Genomic DNA, 20,644 nt, shown 5'->3' on the forward strand with positions numbered 1-20,644 from the left:
ATAGAGGAAGTCTAGGCTAATGTTTTGTTTATACTAAGTATGCATCATCTGTAATACATAGAGGAAGTCTGGGCTACTGTTTGTTTATACTAAGTATGCATCATCTGTAATACATAGTCAGAGGAAGTCTGGGCTACTGTTTTGTTTATACTAAGTATGCATCATCTGTAATACATAGTCAGAGGAAGTCTGGGCTACTGTTTTGTTTATGCTAAGTATGCATCATCTGTAATACATAGAGGAAGTCTGGGCTACTGTTTTGTTTATACTAAGTATGCATCATCTGTAATACATAGTCGGAGGAAGTCTCGGCTACTGTTTTGTTTATACTAAGTATGCATCATCTGTAATACATAGTCAGAGGAAGTCTGGGCTACTGTTTTGTTTATGCTAAGTATGCATCATCTGTAATACATAGAGGAAGTCTAGGCTAATGTTTTGTTATACTAAGTATGCATCATCTGTAATACATAGAGGAAGTCTGGGCTACTGTTTTGTTTATTTTAAGTATGCATCATCTGTAATACATAGTCAGAGGAAGTCTGGGCCTTCTGTTTTGTTTATACTAAGTATGCATCATCTGTAATACATAGTCAGAGGAAGTCTGGGCTACTGTTTTGTTTCTACTAAGCATGCATCATCTGTAATACATAGAGGAAGTCTGGGCTACTGTTTTGTTTATTCTAAGTATGCATCATCTGTAATACACAGAGGAAGTCGGGGCTACTGTTTTGTTTATACTAAGTATGCATCATCTGTAATACATAGTCAGAGGAAGTCTGGGCTACTGCTTTGTTTATACTAAATTTGCATCATCTGTAATACATAGAGGAAGTCTAGGCTACTGTTTTCTTTATACTAAGTATGCATCATCTGTAATACATAGTCGGAGGAAATCTGGGCTACTGTTTTGTTTATGCTAAGTATGCATCATCTGTAATACATAGAGGAAGTCTGGGCTAATGTTTTGTTTACACTAAGTATGCATCATCTGTAATACATAGAGGAAGTCTGGGCTACTGTTTTGTTTCTACTAAGTATGCATCATCTGTAATACATAGTCAGAGGAAGTCTGGGCTACTGTTTTGTTTATACTAAGTATGCATCATCTGTAATACATAGTCAGAGGAAGTCTGGGCTACTGTTTTGTTTATACTAAGTATGCATCATCTGTAATACATAGTCAGAGGAAGTCTGGGCTACTGTTTTGTTTATTCTAAGTATGCATCATCTGTAATACACAGAGGAAGTCTAGGCTACTGTTTTGTTTATACTAAGTATGCATCATCTGTAATACATAGTCAGAGGAAGTCTGGGCTACTGCTTTGTTTATGCTAAATTTGCATCATCTGTAATACATAGAGGAAGTCTAGGCTACTGTTTTCTTTATACTAAGTATGCATCATCTGTAATACATAGTCAGAGGAAATCTGGGCTACTGTTTTGTTTATGCTAAGTATGCATCATCTGTAATACATAGAGGAAGTCTAGGCTAATGTTTTGTTTATACTAAGCATGCATCATCTGTAATACATAGTCAGAGGACGTCTGGGCTACTGCTTTGTTTATACTAAATTTGCATCATCTGTAATACATAGAGGAAGTCTAGGCTACTGTTTTCTTTATACTAAGTATGCATCATCTGTAATACATAGTCAGAGGAAATCTGGGCTACTGTTTTGTTTATGCTAAGTATGCATCATCTGTAATACATAGAGGAAGTCTAGGCTAATGTTTTGTTTATACTAAGTATGCATCATCTGTAATACATAGTCAGAGGAAGTCTGGGCTACTGTTTTGTTTATACTAAGTATGCATCATCTGTAATACATAGTCAGAGGAAGTCTGGGCTACTGTTTTGTTTATACTAAGTATGCATCATCTGTAATACATAGTCAGAGGAAGTCTGGGCTACTGTTTTGTGTATACTAAGTATGCATCATCTGTAATACATAGTCAGAGGAAGTCTGGGCTACTGTTTTGTTTATGCTAAGTATGCATCATCTGTAATACATAGAGGAAGTCTGGGCTAGTGTTTTGTTTATACTAAGTATGCATCATCTGTAATACATAGTCAGGGGAAGTCTGGGCTACTGTTTTGTTTATACTAAGTATGCATCATGTGTAATACATAGAGGAAGTCTGGGCTACTGTTTTGTTTATGCTAAGTATGCATCATCTGTAATACATAGTCAGAGGAAGTCTGGGCTACTGTTTTGTTTATGCTAAGTATGCATCATCTGTAATACATAGAGGAAGTCTGCTACTGTTTTCTTTATACTAAGTATGCATCATCTGTAATACATAGTCAGAGGAAATCTGGGCTACTGTTTTGTTTATGCTAAGTATGCATCATCTGTAATACATAGAGGAAGTCTAGGCTAATGTTTTGTTTATACTAAGTATGCATCATCTGTAATACATAGAGGAGTGTCTAGACTACTGTTTTGTTTATACTAAGTATGCATCATCTGTAATACATAGTCAGAGGAAGTCTGGGCTACTGTTTTGTTTATTCTAAGTATGCATCATCTGTAATACACAGAGGAAGTCTAGGCTACTGTTTTGTTTATACTAAGTATGCATCATCTGTAATACATAGTCAGAGGAAGTCTGGGCTACTGCTTTGTTTATACTAAATTTGCATCATCTGTAATACATAGAGGAAGTCTAGGCTACTGTTTTCTTTATACTAAGTATGCATCATCTGTAATACATAGTCAGAGGAAATCTGGGCTACTGTTTTGTTTATGCTAAGTATGCATCATCTGTAATACATAGAGGAAGTCTAGGCTAATGTTTTGTTTATACTAAGTATGCATCATCTGTAATACATAGAGGAAGTCTGGACTACTGTTTTGTTTATACTAAGTATGCATCATCTGTAATACATAGTCAGAGGAAGTCTGGGCTACTGTTTTGTTTATACTAAGTATGCATCATTTGTAATACATAGAGGAAGTCTGGGCTACTGTTTTGTTTATACTAAGTATGCATCATCTGTAATACATAGTCAGAGGAAGTCTGGGCTACTGTTTTGTTTATGCTAAGTATCCATCATCTGTAATACATAGAGGAAGTCTGGGCTAGTGTTTTGTTTATACTAAGTATGCATCATCTGTAATACATAGTCAGAGGAAGTCTGGGCTACTGTTTTGTTTATACTAAGTATGCATCATGTGTAATACATAGAGGAAGTCTGGGCTACTGTTTTGTTTATGCTAAGTATGCATCATCTGTAATACATAGTCAGAGGAAGTCTGGGCTACTGTTTTGTTTATGCTAAGTATGCATCATCTGTTATACATAGAGGAAGTCTGGGCTACTGTTTTGTTTATACTAAGTATGCATCATCTGTAATACATAGTCAGAGGAAGTCTGGGCTACTGTTTTGTTTATACTAAGTATGCATCATCTGTAATACATAGAGGAAGTCTGGGCTACTGTTTTGTTTATACTAAGTATGCATCATCTGTAATACATAGAGGAAGTCTAGGCTACTGTTTTCTTTATACTAAGTATGCATCATCTGTAATACATAGTCGGAGGAAATCTGGGCTACTGTTTTGTTTATGCTAAGTATGCATCATCTGTAATACATAGAGGAAGTCTAGGCTAATGTTTTGTTTATACTAAGTATGCATCATCTGTAATACATAGAGGAAGTCTGGGCCACTGTTTTGTTTCTACTAAGTATGCATCATCTGTAATACATAGTCAGAGGAAGTCTTGTCTACTGTTTTGTTTATACTAAGTATGCATCATCTGTAATATATAGTCAGAGGAAGTCTGGGCTACTGTTTTGTTTATGCTAAGTATGCATCATCTGTAATACATAGAGGAAGTCTAGGCTAATGTTTTGTTTATACTAAGTATGCATCATCTGTAATACATAGAGGAAGTCTGGGCTAGTGTTTTGTTTATACTAAGTATGCATCATCTGTAATACATAGTCAGAGGAAGTCTGAGCTACTATTTTGTTTATACTAAGTATGCATCATCTGTAATACACAGAGGAAGTCTGGGCTACTGTTTTGTTTATACTAAGTATGCATCATCTGTAATACATAGTCAGAGGAAGTCTGGGCTACTGCTTTGTTTATACTAAATTTGCATCATCTGTAATACATAGAGGAAGTCAAGGCTCCTGTTTTCTTTATACTAAGTATGCATCATCTGTAATACATAGTCAGAGGAAATCTGGGCTACTGTTTTGTTTATGCTAAGTATGCATCATCTGTAATACATAGAGGAAGTGTAGGCTAATGTTTTGTTTATACTAAGTATGCATCATCTGTAACACATAGAGGAAGTCTGGACTACTGTTTTGTTTATACTAAGTATGCATCATCTGTAATATATAGTCAGAGGAAGTCTGGGCTACTGTTTTGTTTATACTAAGTATGCATCATTTGTAATACATAGAGGAAGTCTGGGCTACTGTTTTGTTTATACTAAGTATGCATCATCTGTAATACATAGTCAGAGGAAGTCTGGGCTACTGTTTTGTTTATGCTAAGTATGCATCATCTGTAATACATAGAGGAAGTCTGGGCTAGTGTTTTGTTTATACTAAGTATGCATCATCTGTAATACATAGTCAGAGGAAGTCTGGGCTACTGTTTTGTTTATACTAAGTATGCATCATGTGTAATACATAGAGGAAGTCTGGGCTACTGTTTTGTTTATGCTAAGTATGCATCATCTGTAATACATAGTCAGAGGAAGTCTGGGCTACTGTTTTGTTTATGCTAAGTATGCATCATCTGTTATACATAGAGGAAGTCTGGGCTACTGTTTTGTTTATACTAAGTATGCATCATCTGTAATACATAGTCAGAGGAAGTCTGGGCTACTGTTTTGTTTATACTAAGTATGCATCATCTGTAATACATAGAGGAAGTCTGGGCTACTGTTTTGTTTATACTAAGTATGCATCATCTGTAATACATAGAGGAAGTCTAGGCTACTGTTTTCTTTATACTAAGTATACATCATCTGTAATACATAGTCGGAGGAAATCTGGGCTACTGTTTTGTTTATGCTAAGTATGCATCATCTGTAATACATAGAGGAAGTCTAGGCTAATGTTTTGTTTATACTAAGTATGCATCATCTGTAATACATAGAGGAAGTCTGGGCTACTGTTTTGTTTCTACTAAGTATGCATCATCTGTAATACATAGTCAGAGGAAGTCTTGTCTACTGTTTTGTTTATACTAAGTATGCATCATCTGTAATATATAGTCAGAGGAAGTCTGGGCTACTGTTTTGTTTATGCTAAGTATGCATCATCTGTAATACATAGAGGAAGTCTAGGCTAATGTTTTGTTTATACTAAGTATGCATCATCTGTAATACATAGAGGAAGTCTGGGCTAGTGTTTTGTTTATACTAAGTATGCATCATCTGTAATACATAGTCAGAGGAAGTCTGAGCTACTATTTTGTTTATACTAAGCATGCATCATCTGTAATACACAGAGGAAGTCTGGGCTACTGTTTTGTTTATACTAAGTATGCATCATCTATAATACATAGTCAGAGGAAGTCTGGGCTACTGTTTTGTTTATGCTAAGTATGCATCATCTGTAATACATAGAGGAAGTCTGGGCTAGTGTTTTGTTTATACTAAGTATGCATCATCTGTAATACATAGTCAGAGGAAGTCTGGGGTACTGTTTTGTTTCTACTAAGTATGCATCATCTGTAATACATAGTCAGAGGAAGTCTGGGCTACAGTTTTGTTTATTCTAAGTATGCATCATCTGTAATACACAGAGGAAGTCTAGGCTACTGTTTTGTTTATACTAAGTATGCATCATCTGTAATACATAGTCAGAGGAAGTCTGGGCTACTGCTTTGTTTATACTAAATTTGCATCATCTGTAATACATAGAGGAAGTCTGCTACTGTTTTCTTTATACTAAGTATGCATCATCTGTAATACATAGTCAGAGGAAATCTGGGCTACTGTTTTGTTTATGCTAAGTATGCATCATCTGTAATACATAGAGGAAGTCTAGGCTAATGTTTTGTTTATACTAAGTATGCATCATCTGTAATAGATAGAGGAGTGTCTGGACTACTGTTTTGTTTATACTAAGTATGCATCATCTGTAATACATAGTCAGAGGAAGTCTGGGCTACTGTTTTGTTTATTCTAAGTATGCATCATCTGTAATACACAGAGGAAGTCTAGGCTACTGTTTTGTTTATACTAAGTATGCATCATCTGTAATACATAGTCAGAGGAAGTCTGGGCTACTGCTTTGTTTATACTAAATTTGCATCATCTGTAATACATAGAGGAAGTCTAGGCTACTGTTTTCTTTATACTAAGTATGCATCATCTGTAATACATAGTCAGAGGAAATCTGGGCTACTGTTTTGTTTATGCTAAGTATGCATCATCTGTAATACATAGAGGAAGTCTAGGCTAATGTTTTGTTTATACTAAGTATGCATCATCTCTAATACATAGAGGAAGTCTGGACTACTGTTTTGTTTATACTAAGTATGCATCATCTGTAATACATAGTCAGAGGAAGTCTGGGCTAGTGTTTTGTTTATACTAAGTATGCATCATTTGTAATACATAGAGGAAGTCTGGGCTACTGTTTTGTTTATACTAAGTATGCATCATCTGTAATACATAGTCAGAGGAAGTCTGGGCTACTGTTTTGTTTATCCTAAGTATGCATCATCTGTAATACATAGAGGAAGTCTACGCTAATGTTTTGTTTATACTAAGTATGCATCATCTGTAATACATAGAGGAAGTCTGGGCTAGTGTTTTGTTTATACTAAGTATGCATCATCTGTAATACATAGTCAGAGGAAATCTGGGCTACTGTTTTGTTTATGCTAAGTATGCATCATCTGTAATACATAGAGGAAGTCTAGGCTAATGTTTTGTTTATACTAAGTATGCATCATCTGTAATACATAGAGGAAGTCTGGACTACTGTTTTGTTTATACTAAGTATGCATCATCTGTAATACATAGTCAGAGGAAGTCTGGGCTACTGTTTTGTTTATACTAAGTATGCATCATTTGTAATACATAGAGGAAGTCTGGGCTACTGTTTTGTTTATACTAAGTATGCATCATGTGTAATACATAGAGGAAGTCTGGGCTAATGTTTTGTTTATGCTAAGTATGCATCATCTGTAATACATAGTCAGAGGAAGTCTGGGCTACTGTTTTGTTTATGCTAAGTATGCATCATCTGTAATACATAGAGGAAGTCTGCTACTGTTTTCTTTATACTAAGTATGCATCATCTGTAATACATAGTCAGAGGAAATCTGGGCTACTGTTTTGTTTATGCTAAATATGCATCATCTGTAATACATAGAGGAAGTCTAGGCTAATGTTTTGTTTATACTAAGTATGCATCATCTGTAATACATAGAGGAGTGTCTGGACTACTGCTTTGTTTATACTAAGTATGCATCATCTGTAATACATAGTCAGAGGATGTCTGGGCTACTGTTTTGTTTATTCTAAGTATGCATCATCTGTAATACACAGAGGAAGTCTAGGCTACTGTTTTGTTTATACTAAGTATGCATCATCTGTAATACATAGTCAGAGGAAGTCTGGGCTACTGCTTTGTTTATACTAAATTTGCATCATCTGTAATACATAGAGGAAGTCTAGGCTACTGTTTTCTTTATACTAAGTATGCATCATCTGTAATACATAGTCAGAGGAAATCTGGGCTACTGTTTTGTTTATGCTAAGTATGCATCATCTGTAATACATAGAGGAAGTCTAGGCTAATGTTTTGCTTATACTAAGTATGCATCATCTGTAATACATAGAGGAAGTCTGGACTACTGTTTTGTTTATACTAAGTATGCATCATCTGTAATACATAGTCAGAGGAAGTCTAGGCTACTGTTTTGTTTATACTAAGTATGCATCATTTGTAATACATAGAGGAAGTCTGGGCTACTGTTTTGTTTATACTAAGTATGCATCATCTGTAATACATAGTCAGAGGAAGTCTGGGCTACTGTTTTGTTTATGCTAAGTATGCATCATCTGTAATACATAGAGGAAGTCTGGGCTAGTGTTTTGTTTATACTAAGTATGCATCATCTGTAATACATAGTCAGAGGAAGTCTGGGCTACTGTTTTGTTTATACTAAGTATGCATCATGTGTAATACATAGAGGAAGTCTGGGCTACTGTTTTGTTTATGCTAAGTATGCATCATCTGTAATACATAGTCAGAGGAAGTCTGGGCTACTGTTTTGTTTATGCTAAGTATGCATCATCTGTTATACATAGAGGAAGTCTGGGCTACTGTTTTGTTTATACTAAGTATGCATCATCTGTAATACATAGTCAGAGGAAGTCTGGGCTACTGTTTTGTTTATACTAAGTATGCATCATCTGTAATACATAGAGGAAGTCTGGGCTACTGTTTTGTTTATACTAAGTATGCATCATCTGTAATACATAGAAGAAGTCTAGGCTACTGTTTTCTTTATACTAAGTATGCATCATCTGTAATACATAGTCGGAGGAAATCTGGGCTACTGTTTTGTTTATGCTAAGTATGCATCATCTGTAATACATAGAGGAAGTCTAGGCTAATGTTTTGTTTATACTAAGTATGCATCATCTGTAATACATAGAGGAAGTCTGGGCTACTGTTTTGTTTCTACTAAGTATGCATCATCTGTAATACATAGTCAGAGGAAGTCTTGTCTACTGTTTTGTTTATACTAAGTATGCATCATCTGTAATATATAGTCAGAGGAAGTCTGGGCTACTGTTTTGTTTATGCTAAGTATGCATCATCTGTAATACATAGAGGAAGTCTAGGCTAATGTTTTGTTTATACTAAGTATGCATCATCTCTAATACATAGAGGAGTGTCTGGACTACTGCTTTGTTTATACTAAGTATGCATCATCTGTAATACATAGTCAGAGGATGTCTGGGCTACTGTTTTGTTTATTCTAAGTATGCATCATCTGTAATACACAGAGGAAGTCTAGGCTACTGTTTTGTTTATACTAAGTATGCATCATCTGTAATACATAGTCAGAGGAAGTCTGGGCTACTGCTTTGTTTATACTAAATTTGCATCATCTGTAATACATAGAGGAAGTCAAGGCTACTGTTTTCTTTATACTAAGTATGCATCATCTGTAATACATAGTCAGAGGAAATCTGGGCTACTGTTTTGTTTATGCTAAGTATGCATCATCTGTAATACACAGAGGAAGTCTAGGCTAATGTTTTGTTTATACTAAGTATGCATCATCTGTAATACATAGAGGAAGTCTGGACTACTGTTTTGTTTATACTAAGTATGCATCATCTGTAATACATAGTCAGAGGAAGTCTGGGCTACTGTTTTGTTTATACTAAGTATGCATCATTTGTAATACATAGAGGAAGTCTGGGCTACTGTTTTGTTTATACTAAGTATGCATCATCTGTAATACATAGTCAGAGGAAGTCTGGGCTACTGTTTTGTTTATGCTAAGTATGCATCATCTGTAATACATAGAGGAAGTCTGGGCTAGTGTTTTGTTTATACTAAGTATGCATCATCTGTAATACATAGTCAGAGGAAGTCTGGGCTACTGTTTTGTTTATACTAAGTATGCATCATGTGTAATACATAGAGGAAGTCTGGGCTACTGTTTTGTTTATGCTAAGTATGCATCATCTGTAATACATAGTCAGAGGAAGTCTGGGCTACTGTTTTGTTTATGCTAAGTATGCATCATCTGTTATACATAGAGGAAGTCTGGGCTACTGTTTTGTTTATACTAAGTATGCATCATCTGTAATACTTAGTCAGAGGAAGTCTGGGCTACTGCTTTGTTTATACTAAATTTGCATCATCTGTAATACATAGAGGAAGTCAAGGCTACTGTTTTCTTTATACTAAGTATGCATCATCTGTAATACATAGTCAGAGGAAATCTGGGCTACTGTTTTGTTTATGCTAAGTATGCATCATCTGTAATACATAGAGGAAGTCTAGGCTAATGTTTTGTTTATACTAAGTATGCATCATCTGTAATACATAGAGGAAGTCTGGGCTAGTGTTTTGTTTATACTAAGTATGCATCATCTGTAATACATAGTCAGAGGAAGTCTGAGCTACTATTTTGTTTATACTAAGTATGCATCATCTGTAATACACAGAGGAAGTCTGGGCTACTGTTTTGTTTATACTAAGTATGCATCATCTGTAATACATAGTCAGAGGAAGTCTGAGCTACTGCTTTGTTTATACTAAATTTGCATCATCTGTAATACATAGAGGAAGTTATGGCTACTGTTTTCTTTATACTAAGTATGCATCATCTGTAATACATAGTCAGAGGAAATCTGGGCTACTGTTTTGTTTATGCTAAGTATGCATCATCTGTAATACATAGAGGAAGTCTAGGCTAATGTTTTGTTTATACTAAGTATGCATCATCTGTAATACATAGAGGAAGTCTGGGCTAGTGTTTTGTTTATACTAAGTATGCATCATCTGTAATACATAGTCAGAGGAAGTCTGGGCTACTGTTTTGTTTATACTAAGTATGCATCATCTGTAATACATAGTCAGAGGAAGTCTAGGCTACTGTTTTGTTTATACTAAGTATGCATCATCTGTAATACATAGAGGAAGTCTGGGCTAGTGTTTTGTTTATACTAAGTATGCATCATCTGTAATACATAGTCGGAGGAAATCTGGGCTGCTGTTTTGTTTATGCTAAGTATGCATCATCTGTAATACATAGAGGAAGTCTAGGCTAATGTTTTGTTTATACTAAGTATGCATCATCTGTAATACATAGAGGAAGTCTGGGCTACTGTTTTGTTTATACTAAGTATGCATCATCTGTAATACATAGTCAGAGGAAGTCTGGGCTACTGTTTTGTTTATACTAAGTATGCATCATCTGTAATACATAGTCAGAGGAAGTCTGGGCTGCTGTTTTGTTTCTACTAAGCATGCATCATCTGTAATACATAATCAGAGGAAGTCTGGGCTACTGTTTTGTTTATTCTAAGTATGCATCATCTGTAATACACAAAGGAAGTCGGGGCTACTGTTTTGTTAATACTAAGTATGCCTCATCTGTAATACATAGTCAGAGGAAGTCTGGGCTACTGCTTTGTTTATACTAAATTTGCATCATCTGTAATACATAGAGGAAGTCTAGGCTACTGTTTTCTTTATACTAAGTATGCATCATCTGTAATACATAGTCGGAGGAAGTCTGGGCTACTGTTTTGTTTATGCTAAGTATGCATCATCTGTAATACATAGAGGAAGTCTAGGCTAATGTTTTGTTTATACTAAGTATGCATCATCTGTAATACATAGAGGAAGTCTGGGCTAGTGTTTTGTTTATACTAAGTATGCATCATCTGTAATACATAGTCAGAGGAAGTCTGGGCTACTGTTTTGTTTATACTAAGTATGCATCATGTGTAATGCATAGAGGAAGTCTGGGCTACTGTTTTGTTTATGCTAAGTATGCATCATCTGTAATACATAGTCAGAGGAAGTCTGGGCTACTGTTTTGTTTATGCTAAGTATGCATCATCTGTAATACATAGAGGAAGTCTGGGCTACTGTTTTGTTTATACTAAGTATGCATCATCTGTAATACATAGTCAGAGGAAGTCTGGGCTACTGTTTTGTTTATACTAAGTATGCATCGTCTGTAATATATAGTGAGAGGAAGTCTGGGCTACTGTTTTGTTTATACTAAGTATGCATCATGTGTAATGCATAGAGGAAGTCTGGGTTACTGTTTTGTTTATGCTAAGTATGCATCATCTGTAATACATAGTCAGAGGAAGTCTGGGCTACTGTTTTGTTTATGCTAAGTATGCATCATCTGTAATACATAGAGGAAGTCTGGGCTACTGTTTTGTTTATACTAAGTATGCATCATCTGTAATACATAGTCAGAGGAAGTCTGGGCTACTGTTTTGTTTATACTAAGTATGCATCATCTGTAATATATAGTGAGAGGAAGTCTGGGCTACTGTTTTGTTTATACTAAGTATGCATCATCTGTAATACATAGTCAGAGGAAGTCTGTTTTGAGCTTGTTAATCATGTACTGATTTGCCAATCTATGCTTTGTTTCATCGTCTTGTGTCATTTCAGGAGAAATGTATTAAATATATGAAATGCATGTTCAAAGCAATTATCTATTCAGCATTGAAGGGAAGGAAAGATGGAACAAATACATACTATTGTTTAGCTTTACATGAATAAGTTACCTGTTGAGAAAAAAAATACAAATGTTCTTTTTTGCAGGAGGTCAGTTCACAAATCTATGCAACACTATATGACTATCCTGACTTGAAGACCTGCTTAAAGTTTCATCAGTACATCACAGAATGTGTACGTGTTGCATGGGGTCTCAGTGTGCAGACTCCTGCATACCGGATTCTGTATGACTCCCGGATCTTCCAGGCAGATCTGCATGAAAGGTTTCACACATCTGACCCTGATTCCAATATCATTACCAGCTTTCTGTGGCCAGCACTTATTGAAGGCTGTAATGGACCCTGCGTTCAGAAGGCTTTTGTAACTACATGATATAAAATGATCAAATAACACAAAAGTGCTAAATATTATATTAGTATCATCACTAATGTTGGTGCCAGTCTTTTCACAATGTTGTCTTAAAATTGTACTCAAATTATACTGAATAAAAATCATGTATCATAAAGACTATGATTTAAGGAAAAAAAGGAATAGTCAGTGGTTACTTTGTGTAAATTTAACAAAAAGTAAATGATCATTTTGGTGCTAGACTGTAAGAGTCAATTCAAAACATTTTAAAATTAAAATATATTCTAGACATATTCATGAGTGCAGTTTTCATTTAATTTCAACTTGAAGTTTGATTCACAGAGTCTTTGATAAAGACGAAGAGAATACTGGTATACAAAAGAAGTTAATGCAGTTAACCAGGAATATTTTAAGTTAATGAATTTGTTTTTCTCCAATTTCTATCATTTTCATTTGTTTTTCTCCAATTTCTATCATTTTCATTTGTTTTTCTCCAATTTCTATCATTTTCATATGGTCATAAATGATAAATGCATTAAAAAATATAGAAGAAAATAACAAACAACTACAGAAAATTTTACTTTCTATATGTCTTGTTGCATGGCTTCGGTTATATTTATTTTTTAGTGATCTTAACAAAATTTAAAAATTACAACAAAATGATTTTTAATTATGTCATATGGAAACTATCTGTCTTAACAATGGTGCTATTTGAAATTGATTTGTATACAGTAGAGATGGCAGTTTTATCTGAATTATAAGTGTTTGCTTATTGTTTTGCATTTTATATTTATTTTTTGCTTACTTTATGTTCTTTCATATAAATTGGTTCAAATAAAACAACATACACCATGATCTGCCATGGCATCATGAACTGTCAGATCATAGTCTACACTGTTTTGCTGATTACTCCTAACAAACTACACAGACCCAGATGTGTGATGGCAGATCTGGGTCTATGCAGATTGCAATTGGATCTGACTTACCATATACAGTGGTATATATGATATTTTGCAGTTATTCTGCTTTTTATATTTAATTTTTAAAATGATGCATTTTATTTTTTAAAGCACATTAGTTATAATTAGATGTGATAATTAGAATAACCATCAGTCTGATGTAAATTAGGCTCTCCTTATCAATAAGTAGATCTGACAGGCACCAGTATGAGGTCATGTTATTTTGTATCTTTTCATTCACCAATCAAATTATACCTTTCATACAGCTAAGTGGAAAATGGCATTCAGAACATGCTGTTTCTATGATAACTCTCCCAGACATGGAGTGTGTGGCTTTTTCTCATTGGCTGCTATAAAAGGAAGTGAACAGGGATTTGTGAAGGTCACCAAAACATTAACTTTTATCAGTGTCTGTCAGATCTGTTATTTTGGAGATCTTGATTTTAATGATCATGCTAGCATTTACACTTGTCATGCATTAGTTTATATTAATATTAATTAATGTCTTTATTTATAGAGTGTAACTCAGATGAGTACAACTAGTCTCCCTTGAACCCCTGTACTACAGTGAAATCCCTCACAACCAAACCACTGGTATTACAAGATCCCCTCAAGATCCAAATTTTGTATTACCCACTCTCAGATGGTGATCTAGGGATCATCACATATATGATATGCCTTCCTGTGATGACAGCATACACACATGAAGTTTGATCAGAAAACATATGAAAATTTAAATGTAATTGAGAATTTTATACATTTGATCTGTGATCTGCCCTCCCAGGGACCCTAAGGGCAACAGGCAAAAAATAACACACCACTAGTAGATGACTACCACAGGGGTAACATCACCACTAAGTTTCATGATTTTTAAACCAGCAGTTTAGGAGATGTGGTATTGGACAGGTGGAGAGTATCAGATGTCACCAACACTTTTAAATAGCATACAACAAAATTCTACATGTCCTATAATTTAAATTTATTCTAATCCTAATTACAAACTATCAAAGTTTTGGGACATTTGGCTGGAGCTATGTGCTCCAGCAGTTGTGAGAGTTTCATCCATGCTCCTTAAATATTCATTTCCCACATTCTCAGAAATTATGATATGAGCCATATATAATAAAGTTCATTTCTGTAAGTGAACAGAATCACAATGGTTTAATCTTCACTAACAGGAGAATGTTTATAGATGGCTGCTTTAGAGATTATATAAAGATACATGTATTTTTCAGAGTTGTAATAATCTATTAATACCAGCCTAACGGGAAACATTCAAATGTGCATTTTGTCAAGTTCAATATGTAGAGGATATTTTCTATTCCCACGTTAAAACTGGTTATATTTTATCATGTGGTACTAAAAACAAGATTTTTAAACTGTATTGTTTTTGGTACCACAAGATGAAATATATCTGGTATTAAGGTAGGGAAAGAATTTTTTTTTCCTCCTATTATATACCATACTTGTTACAGAATTGAAGTTTGGAAGATTTAACTCCCTCCTCTTCACCACGTGCCCACCCATGCCCTCTTTTTCGTAAATTCACCTCACTACCTTGACCTTATCTGTCACAGTAAATTACGTGTTTGTCATTTTGTAAACTGTTGTTACCCCATCTGAAAACAATGCAAGTCTGATTCAGCAATGCATCACAGTGGGTTTGTCATTGTTATCAAGAAATTAAGGGGGACATAATTTCATAGAGATGCCAATGACATTTGGTCAGATTTCTTTATCAAAGATTAATTTCCATGTCTGAAATATAAGGCAGTTTTTTTAATATATGTTTTTGTTGCTACAGGTGCAACTTTTGTAGGCACACACAGTCAAGCATCACATGGGATGATGGGAAATCTTATATTTTCACATGCGAAAATGTTAGGATATATTTTTCACATATGAAAATATAGGAATTAAAACAAATATGAAAATTATTTTTGCCAGTAAGTCTATATTTCATCCTTAATTATATAATAAATTGTTATATGGAGCTGAGAAATATAGTACAGTACTGGCATTTCCTGACACAAAACAGGCCAATATCAATATTTCTCTGCTTAATAAACAGTGTATTGAGTGAAATAAAAGTGAATTATGTTTACATTATTTTTATCTCATGATTTACTATATCACCTTATGAGCATTGCATCTTGTTTTGCAGTGCAGTAAAAACAATGTACTGAACTCTACAAAATCCTATGATTGTATTGCATCTTGTTTTGTAGTGCAGTAAAAGCAATGTATTGAACTCAACAAAATCCTATGATTGTTTTGCATCTTGTTTTGCAGTACAGTAAAAGCAATGTATTGAAAAATCCTATGATTGTATTGCATCATTTGAAACAAATGCCTGTAGTTGTTTTACCACTTTCATACCATGATAAAAAATTGTACCATTATTTGTGCAATATATTGTTTTTCAGAGATGATTTGTTGTTGTTGTTGATCTTGTGGGCTTAACACCATTTTTGAGGACATGATAGACTTACAAGGCAGCCAGTACATCTGATGGATGAAGAACTCGTGGGGGGGGGGTGACCCAGGAGGAACTACTGACATTGGAAAGCTACTGGCAAGCTTTCTTACATACCCACTTTGGTTGAGCCTGAGACTTGAACTCATGTAGACAGGTGAGATGTCAGTAAAGGCAAGCACTTTAGATGACTCAGCCACATGGGGGGGGGGGGCACTTTCAGAGATGAAATCACTGTGCAGACACCGATATATTGTATAGCATTTGACCAGTTCAACCAGTCAGAATCCAAAATATGTTTTTCTTTTTATGAGAGTAATCAAATTTGTTATGGTCACCTGAATGAGAAATTTTAGGAGATGAATGACTTTAGACTGTCCTTGAATTCTTATTTATGAGTTGTTTTAATTCATCAATCTTATTATTTAGTCTAGCTTAACCAGAGAAAAGATGAAAAAGGACTGCAGACTATATTCTGTTTCTGCATGGTACAGCATGCCCAATGTTTCTACATGATACAACATGCCCAATGTTTCTACGTGATAAAACATGTCCAATGTTTCTACATGATGTAACATACCAAATGTTTCTACATGATGCAACATACAAAATGTTTCTACATGATACAATATACCAAATATTTTCTACTTGATACAACATACCCAATGTTTTAATACATGATACAATATACCCAATGTTTCTACATGATACAACATACCCATTGTTTCTAAATGATACAACATACCCATTGTGTCTTGATGACAAACATACTTAATGTTTCTATATGATACAAGTTACCCAGTTTTTCTACATAATAAACATACCCAATGTTTCTACATGATACAACATGCCCAGTGTTTCTACATGATACCAGATACCCAATTTTTCTACATAATAAACATACCCAGTTTTTCTACATAATATACATACCCAATGTTTCTACATAATAAACGTACACGATGTTTCTACACAATACAACATGCCCAGTGTGTTTCTACATGATACAACATACCCAATGTTTCTACATAGTAAACATACCCATTGTTTCTTAATGATAAACATAACTCAATATTTCTACATGATACAACATTGCCAATGTTTCTTCATGATAAACATACCAGTATTTCTACATGATACAACATGCCCAATGTGTCTACATAACACAGTATACCCAGTGTGTCTACATAACACAGTATACCCAATGTGTCTACATAACACAGTATACCCAATGTGTCTACATAACACAGTATACCCAGTGTGTCTACATAACACAGTATACCCAATGTGTCTACATAACACAGTATACCCAATGTGTCTACATAACACAGTATACCCAATGTGTCTACATAACACAGTATACCCAGTGTGTCTACATAACACAGTATACCCAGTGTGTCTACATAACACAGTATACCCAATGTGTCTACATAACACAGTATACCCAGTGTGTCTACATAACACAGTATACCCAATGTGTCTACATAACACAGTATACCCAATGTGTCTACATAACACAGTATACCCAGTGTGTCTACATAACACAGTATACCCAATGTGTTTACATAACACAGTATACCCAGTGTCTACATAACACAGTATACCCAATGTGTCTACATAACACAGTATACCCAGTGTGTCTACATAACACAGTATACCCAATGTGTCTACATAACACAGTATACCCAATGTGTCTACATAACACAGTATACCCAGTGTGTCTACATAACACAGTATACCAAGTGTGTCTACATAACACAGTATACCCAGTGTGTCTACATAACACAGTATACCCAATGTGTCTACATAACACAGTGTACCCAGTGTCTACATAACACAGTATACCCAGTGTGTCTACATAACAGAGTATACCCAATGTGTCTACATAACACAGTATACCCAGTGTGTCTACATAACACAGTATACCCAGTGTGTCTACATAACACAGTATACCCAGTGTGTCTACATAACACAGTATACCCAATGTCTCTACATGTTAAACAAAACCAATGTTTCTACACGATACAACCTAAAAACAACTTGTTTTGTTAAGTAAGCAGAATATTTGAATGAAGAATATAATATGCATAGCATTTCAGTGCTTTTGTATACACTTTTAAATTAATTTATTTCATGAAGTATGAAGTATAACAAAAGTTGCAATAATTTTTTATATTGCTTGTTGCCTGAAATGTGCTTCCTATTATTCTTGAAAATATTTGTTACACATTAACAGTTTCAAGTAAGCTGTTAAGAGTTTAACAGTTTCAAATAAGCTGTTAAGAGTTTAACAGTTTCAAATAAGCTGTTTAGAGTTTAACAGTTTCAAGTAAGCTGTTACGAGTTTATCATCTTTGAGTAAACTGACGAGAATTTTAAGTTCTTTCTGAGCAAGAGATCTGAATTATGATTTAGAAATGTTCTTCAGCTGGTACAGAGCCATGAGTGACCAAGTGGTCTAAAGTGCTTGCCTTTATCAATCACTGCCATTTCACCTGTCTGCATGGGTTTTGAGTCTCAGACTCAGCCAATGTGGGTATATGAGAAAGCTGCCAGTAGCTTCTAGTCGGCTGGTGGTTCTTACTGGGGTTCTTCCTCAACCAATTATACTGGCTGATACATGATGCGCTGAGAGATGGTGTTAATCCCAAAACAACAACAACAACAACAACAGGAATAACTGTACTAATTAAGTTCCTTATGTTTCTTTCATACTTCTACATTATTGATAAAATCCATTGTTAAGTCCATACACATCAATACTTAATTTTTACACTGACTTGGACAAAATATAAAAATATCAGCATAAGCTATAGTTGCATTTCAATAAAATAACTTTAATTTTTAGTGCAGTTGGCCTTTCCAGAACTGACTGAATCATGTTTACTTTGTTATACACATTTTGTTTTCTCTTTTTGGCTTAAATGCATCATTTTATTCAGTATGGTTATATCTCCACTTGTCAGAAAATCTTCAAGTAAAATCAGAAGAAATAAAATATAATTGGTTTTCTTGGGGACAAGAATAGAAAGCAGTAAAAGCTAATTCACTCTATTATTGTAGCAATACACTGAATGTGATCTTGGTAGAAATAGTTTGAAGGGTTCTTTTTAACATTCTGGTTTAGTCTATTTAAAGAAACACATCACTCCCTTTTCTGACTTAATGCATGCTACCATTATTAAATCTTATTTAATTGCATTCAGTCCATGGATATCCAGCACCAAATGTTTTGTATTTTGAATTTTTTATAATCTAAAATGATTTTATCAGGTGACTTTGTCAATATGATAAGGTTTGACAATACTTTTATTGTTTGGTTTTCAATATTTCCTTTTCATGTATATGTGATATACTTACATCCTTTCACATCAATTTTTTTTTAGAATCTTTTTCTGGCTGTGAAACTTATGCATTTATTTCTGCATTAATTGCACAAGTGAATTCTGTTAGTGCAAAGTACATTTATTTTTATTGTTTATGTATGTAGTTTTGTATGATTGAAGCATTAAAATGAATTTTTGATTTTAAAAAATAAATTGCTTCCATTATTTTTGTCTTTACTAACTGTATTTAATGGTCTTTAGAGATGCAGCGATTGTGTTCCATAAACTGACTAAGCCTCATTATTTACTCTAGATCCCTTGTATGTTTATGATCAATGTAGTATAAATCAATGCTTCTTTAACACATGAATATTACCAATCAAATAAATAAATATTTTCTTCTTTATTTCAAAGGTTCAGCATTCCCCTCCTTTTTAAGGTCATGGTCTTCTCAGACCTCACACATTATGCCATATCGTCCTCCTTTTTAAGGTCATGGTCTACTCAGACCTCACACCCAATGCCATATCACCCTCCTTCTTAAGAGTATGGTGTACTCAGATCTCACACACTATGCCATATCGCCCTCCTTTTTAAGGTCATGGTCTACACAGACCTTAAACACTATGCCATATCGCCCTCATTTTTAAGGTCATTGTCTTCTCAGACCTCACACCCTATGTCATATTGCCCTTGTTTTAAAGGTCATGGTCTTCGACGACCTCACACCCTATGCCATATTGCCCTTGTTTTAAAGGTCATGGTCTTCGACGACCTCACACCCTATGCCATATCGCCCTCGTGTTTAAGGTCATGGTCTTCGACGACCTCACACCCTATGCCATATCGCCCTCGTGTTTAAGGTCATGGTCTTCTCAGACCTCACACCCTATGTCATATTGCCCTTGTTTTAAAGGTCATGGTCTTCGACGACCTCACACCCTATGCCATATCGCCCTCGTGTTTAAGGTCATGGTCTACTCAATAAAGCAACATAATAAGTAGTATGCCTTACTTTTTGAAAAGTTTTAGATTCTAATAAAGTATCATGTTTTGGGAGTCAAAGACCACAGAAGACTCGGATACGGTGCCATATGGAGGATGAGAAAAGATTCATTATCTCCTTTTCGGATGCATATGGTGGCCAAACTGACGTCACATAATTGTATAGTGCATACATACAGGCTGTTATTTATGCACCTGCAGATCAGATCTGTTGTGTATTTTTTTATTTTCATTTTTATTCTGATGATTGAAAGTAAAGTCGCATAGATCAACGTCATCACCGATTAACGTTGACAGGTCTGAGTCTACA

General features: G+C 34.7%; 1 protein-coding gene across 1 annotated transcript in view; it reads left to right on the forward strand.

Annotated features, from left to right (window-relative positions):
• LOC149794756 (uncharacterized) overlaps nucleotides 1-19,554 on the forward strand; it is a 122,769-nt gene extending 103,215 nt beyond the window's left edge. Inside the window, exon 6 of the mRNA XM_089964388.1 lies at nucleotides 12,311-19,554. Coding sequence (XP_089820514.1) covers nucleotides 12,311-12,595 — 285 coding nt within the window. The 3' untranslated portion in view covers nucleotides 12,596-19,554. The remainder of the gene's footprint in view (nucleotides 1-12,310) is intronic.
• Nucleotides 19,555-20,644: the final 1,090 nt, after the last annotated feature.

Source organism: Sinohyriopsis cumingii, chromosome 7 (assembly GCF_028554795.1).
Source record: "Sinohyriopsis cumingii isolate HCF-2022 chromosome 7, ASM2855479v2, whole genome shotgun sequence".
NCBI lineage: Eukaryota > Metazoa > Mollusca > Bivalvia > Unionida > Unionidae > Sinohyriopsis > Sinohyriopsis cumingii.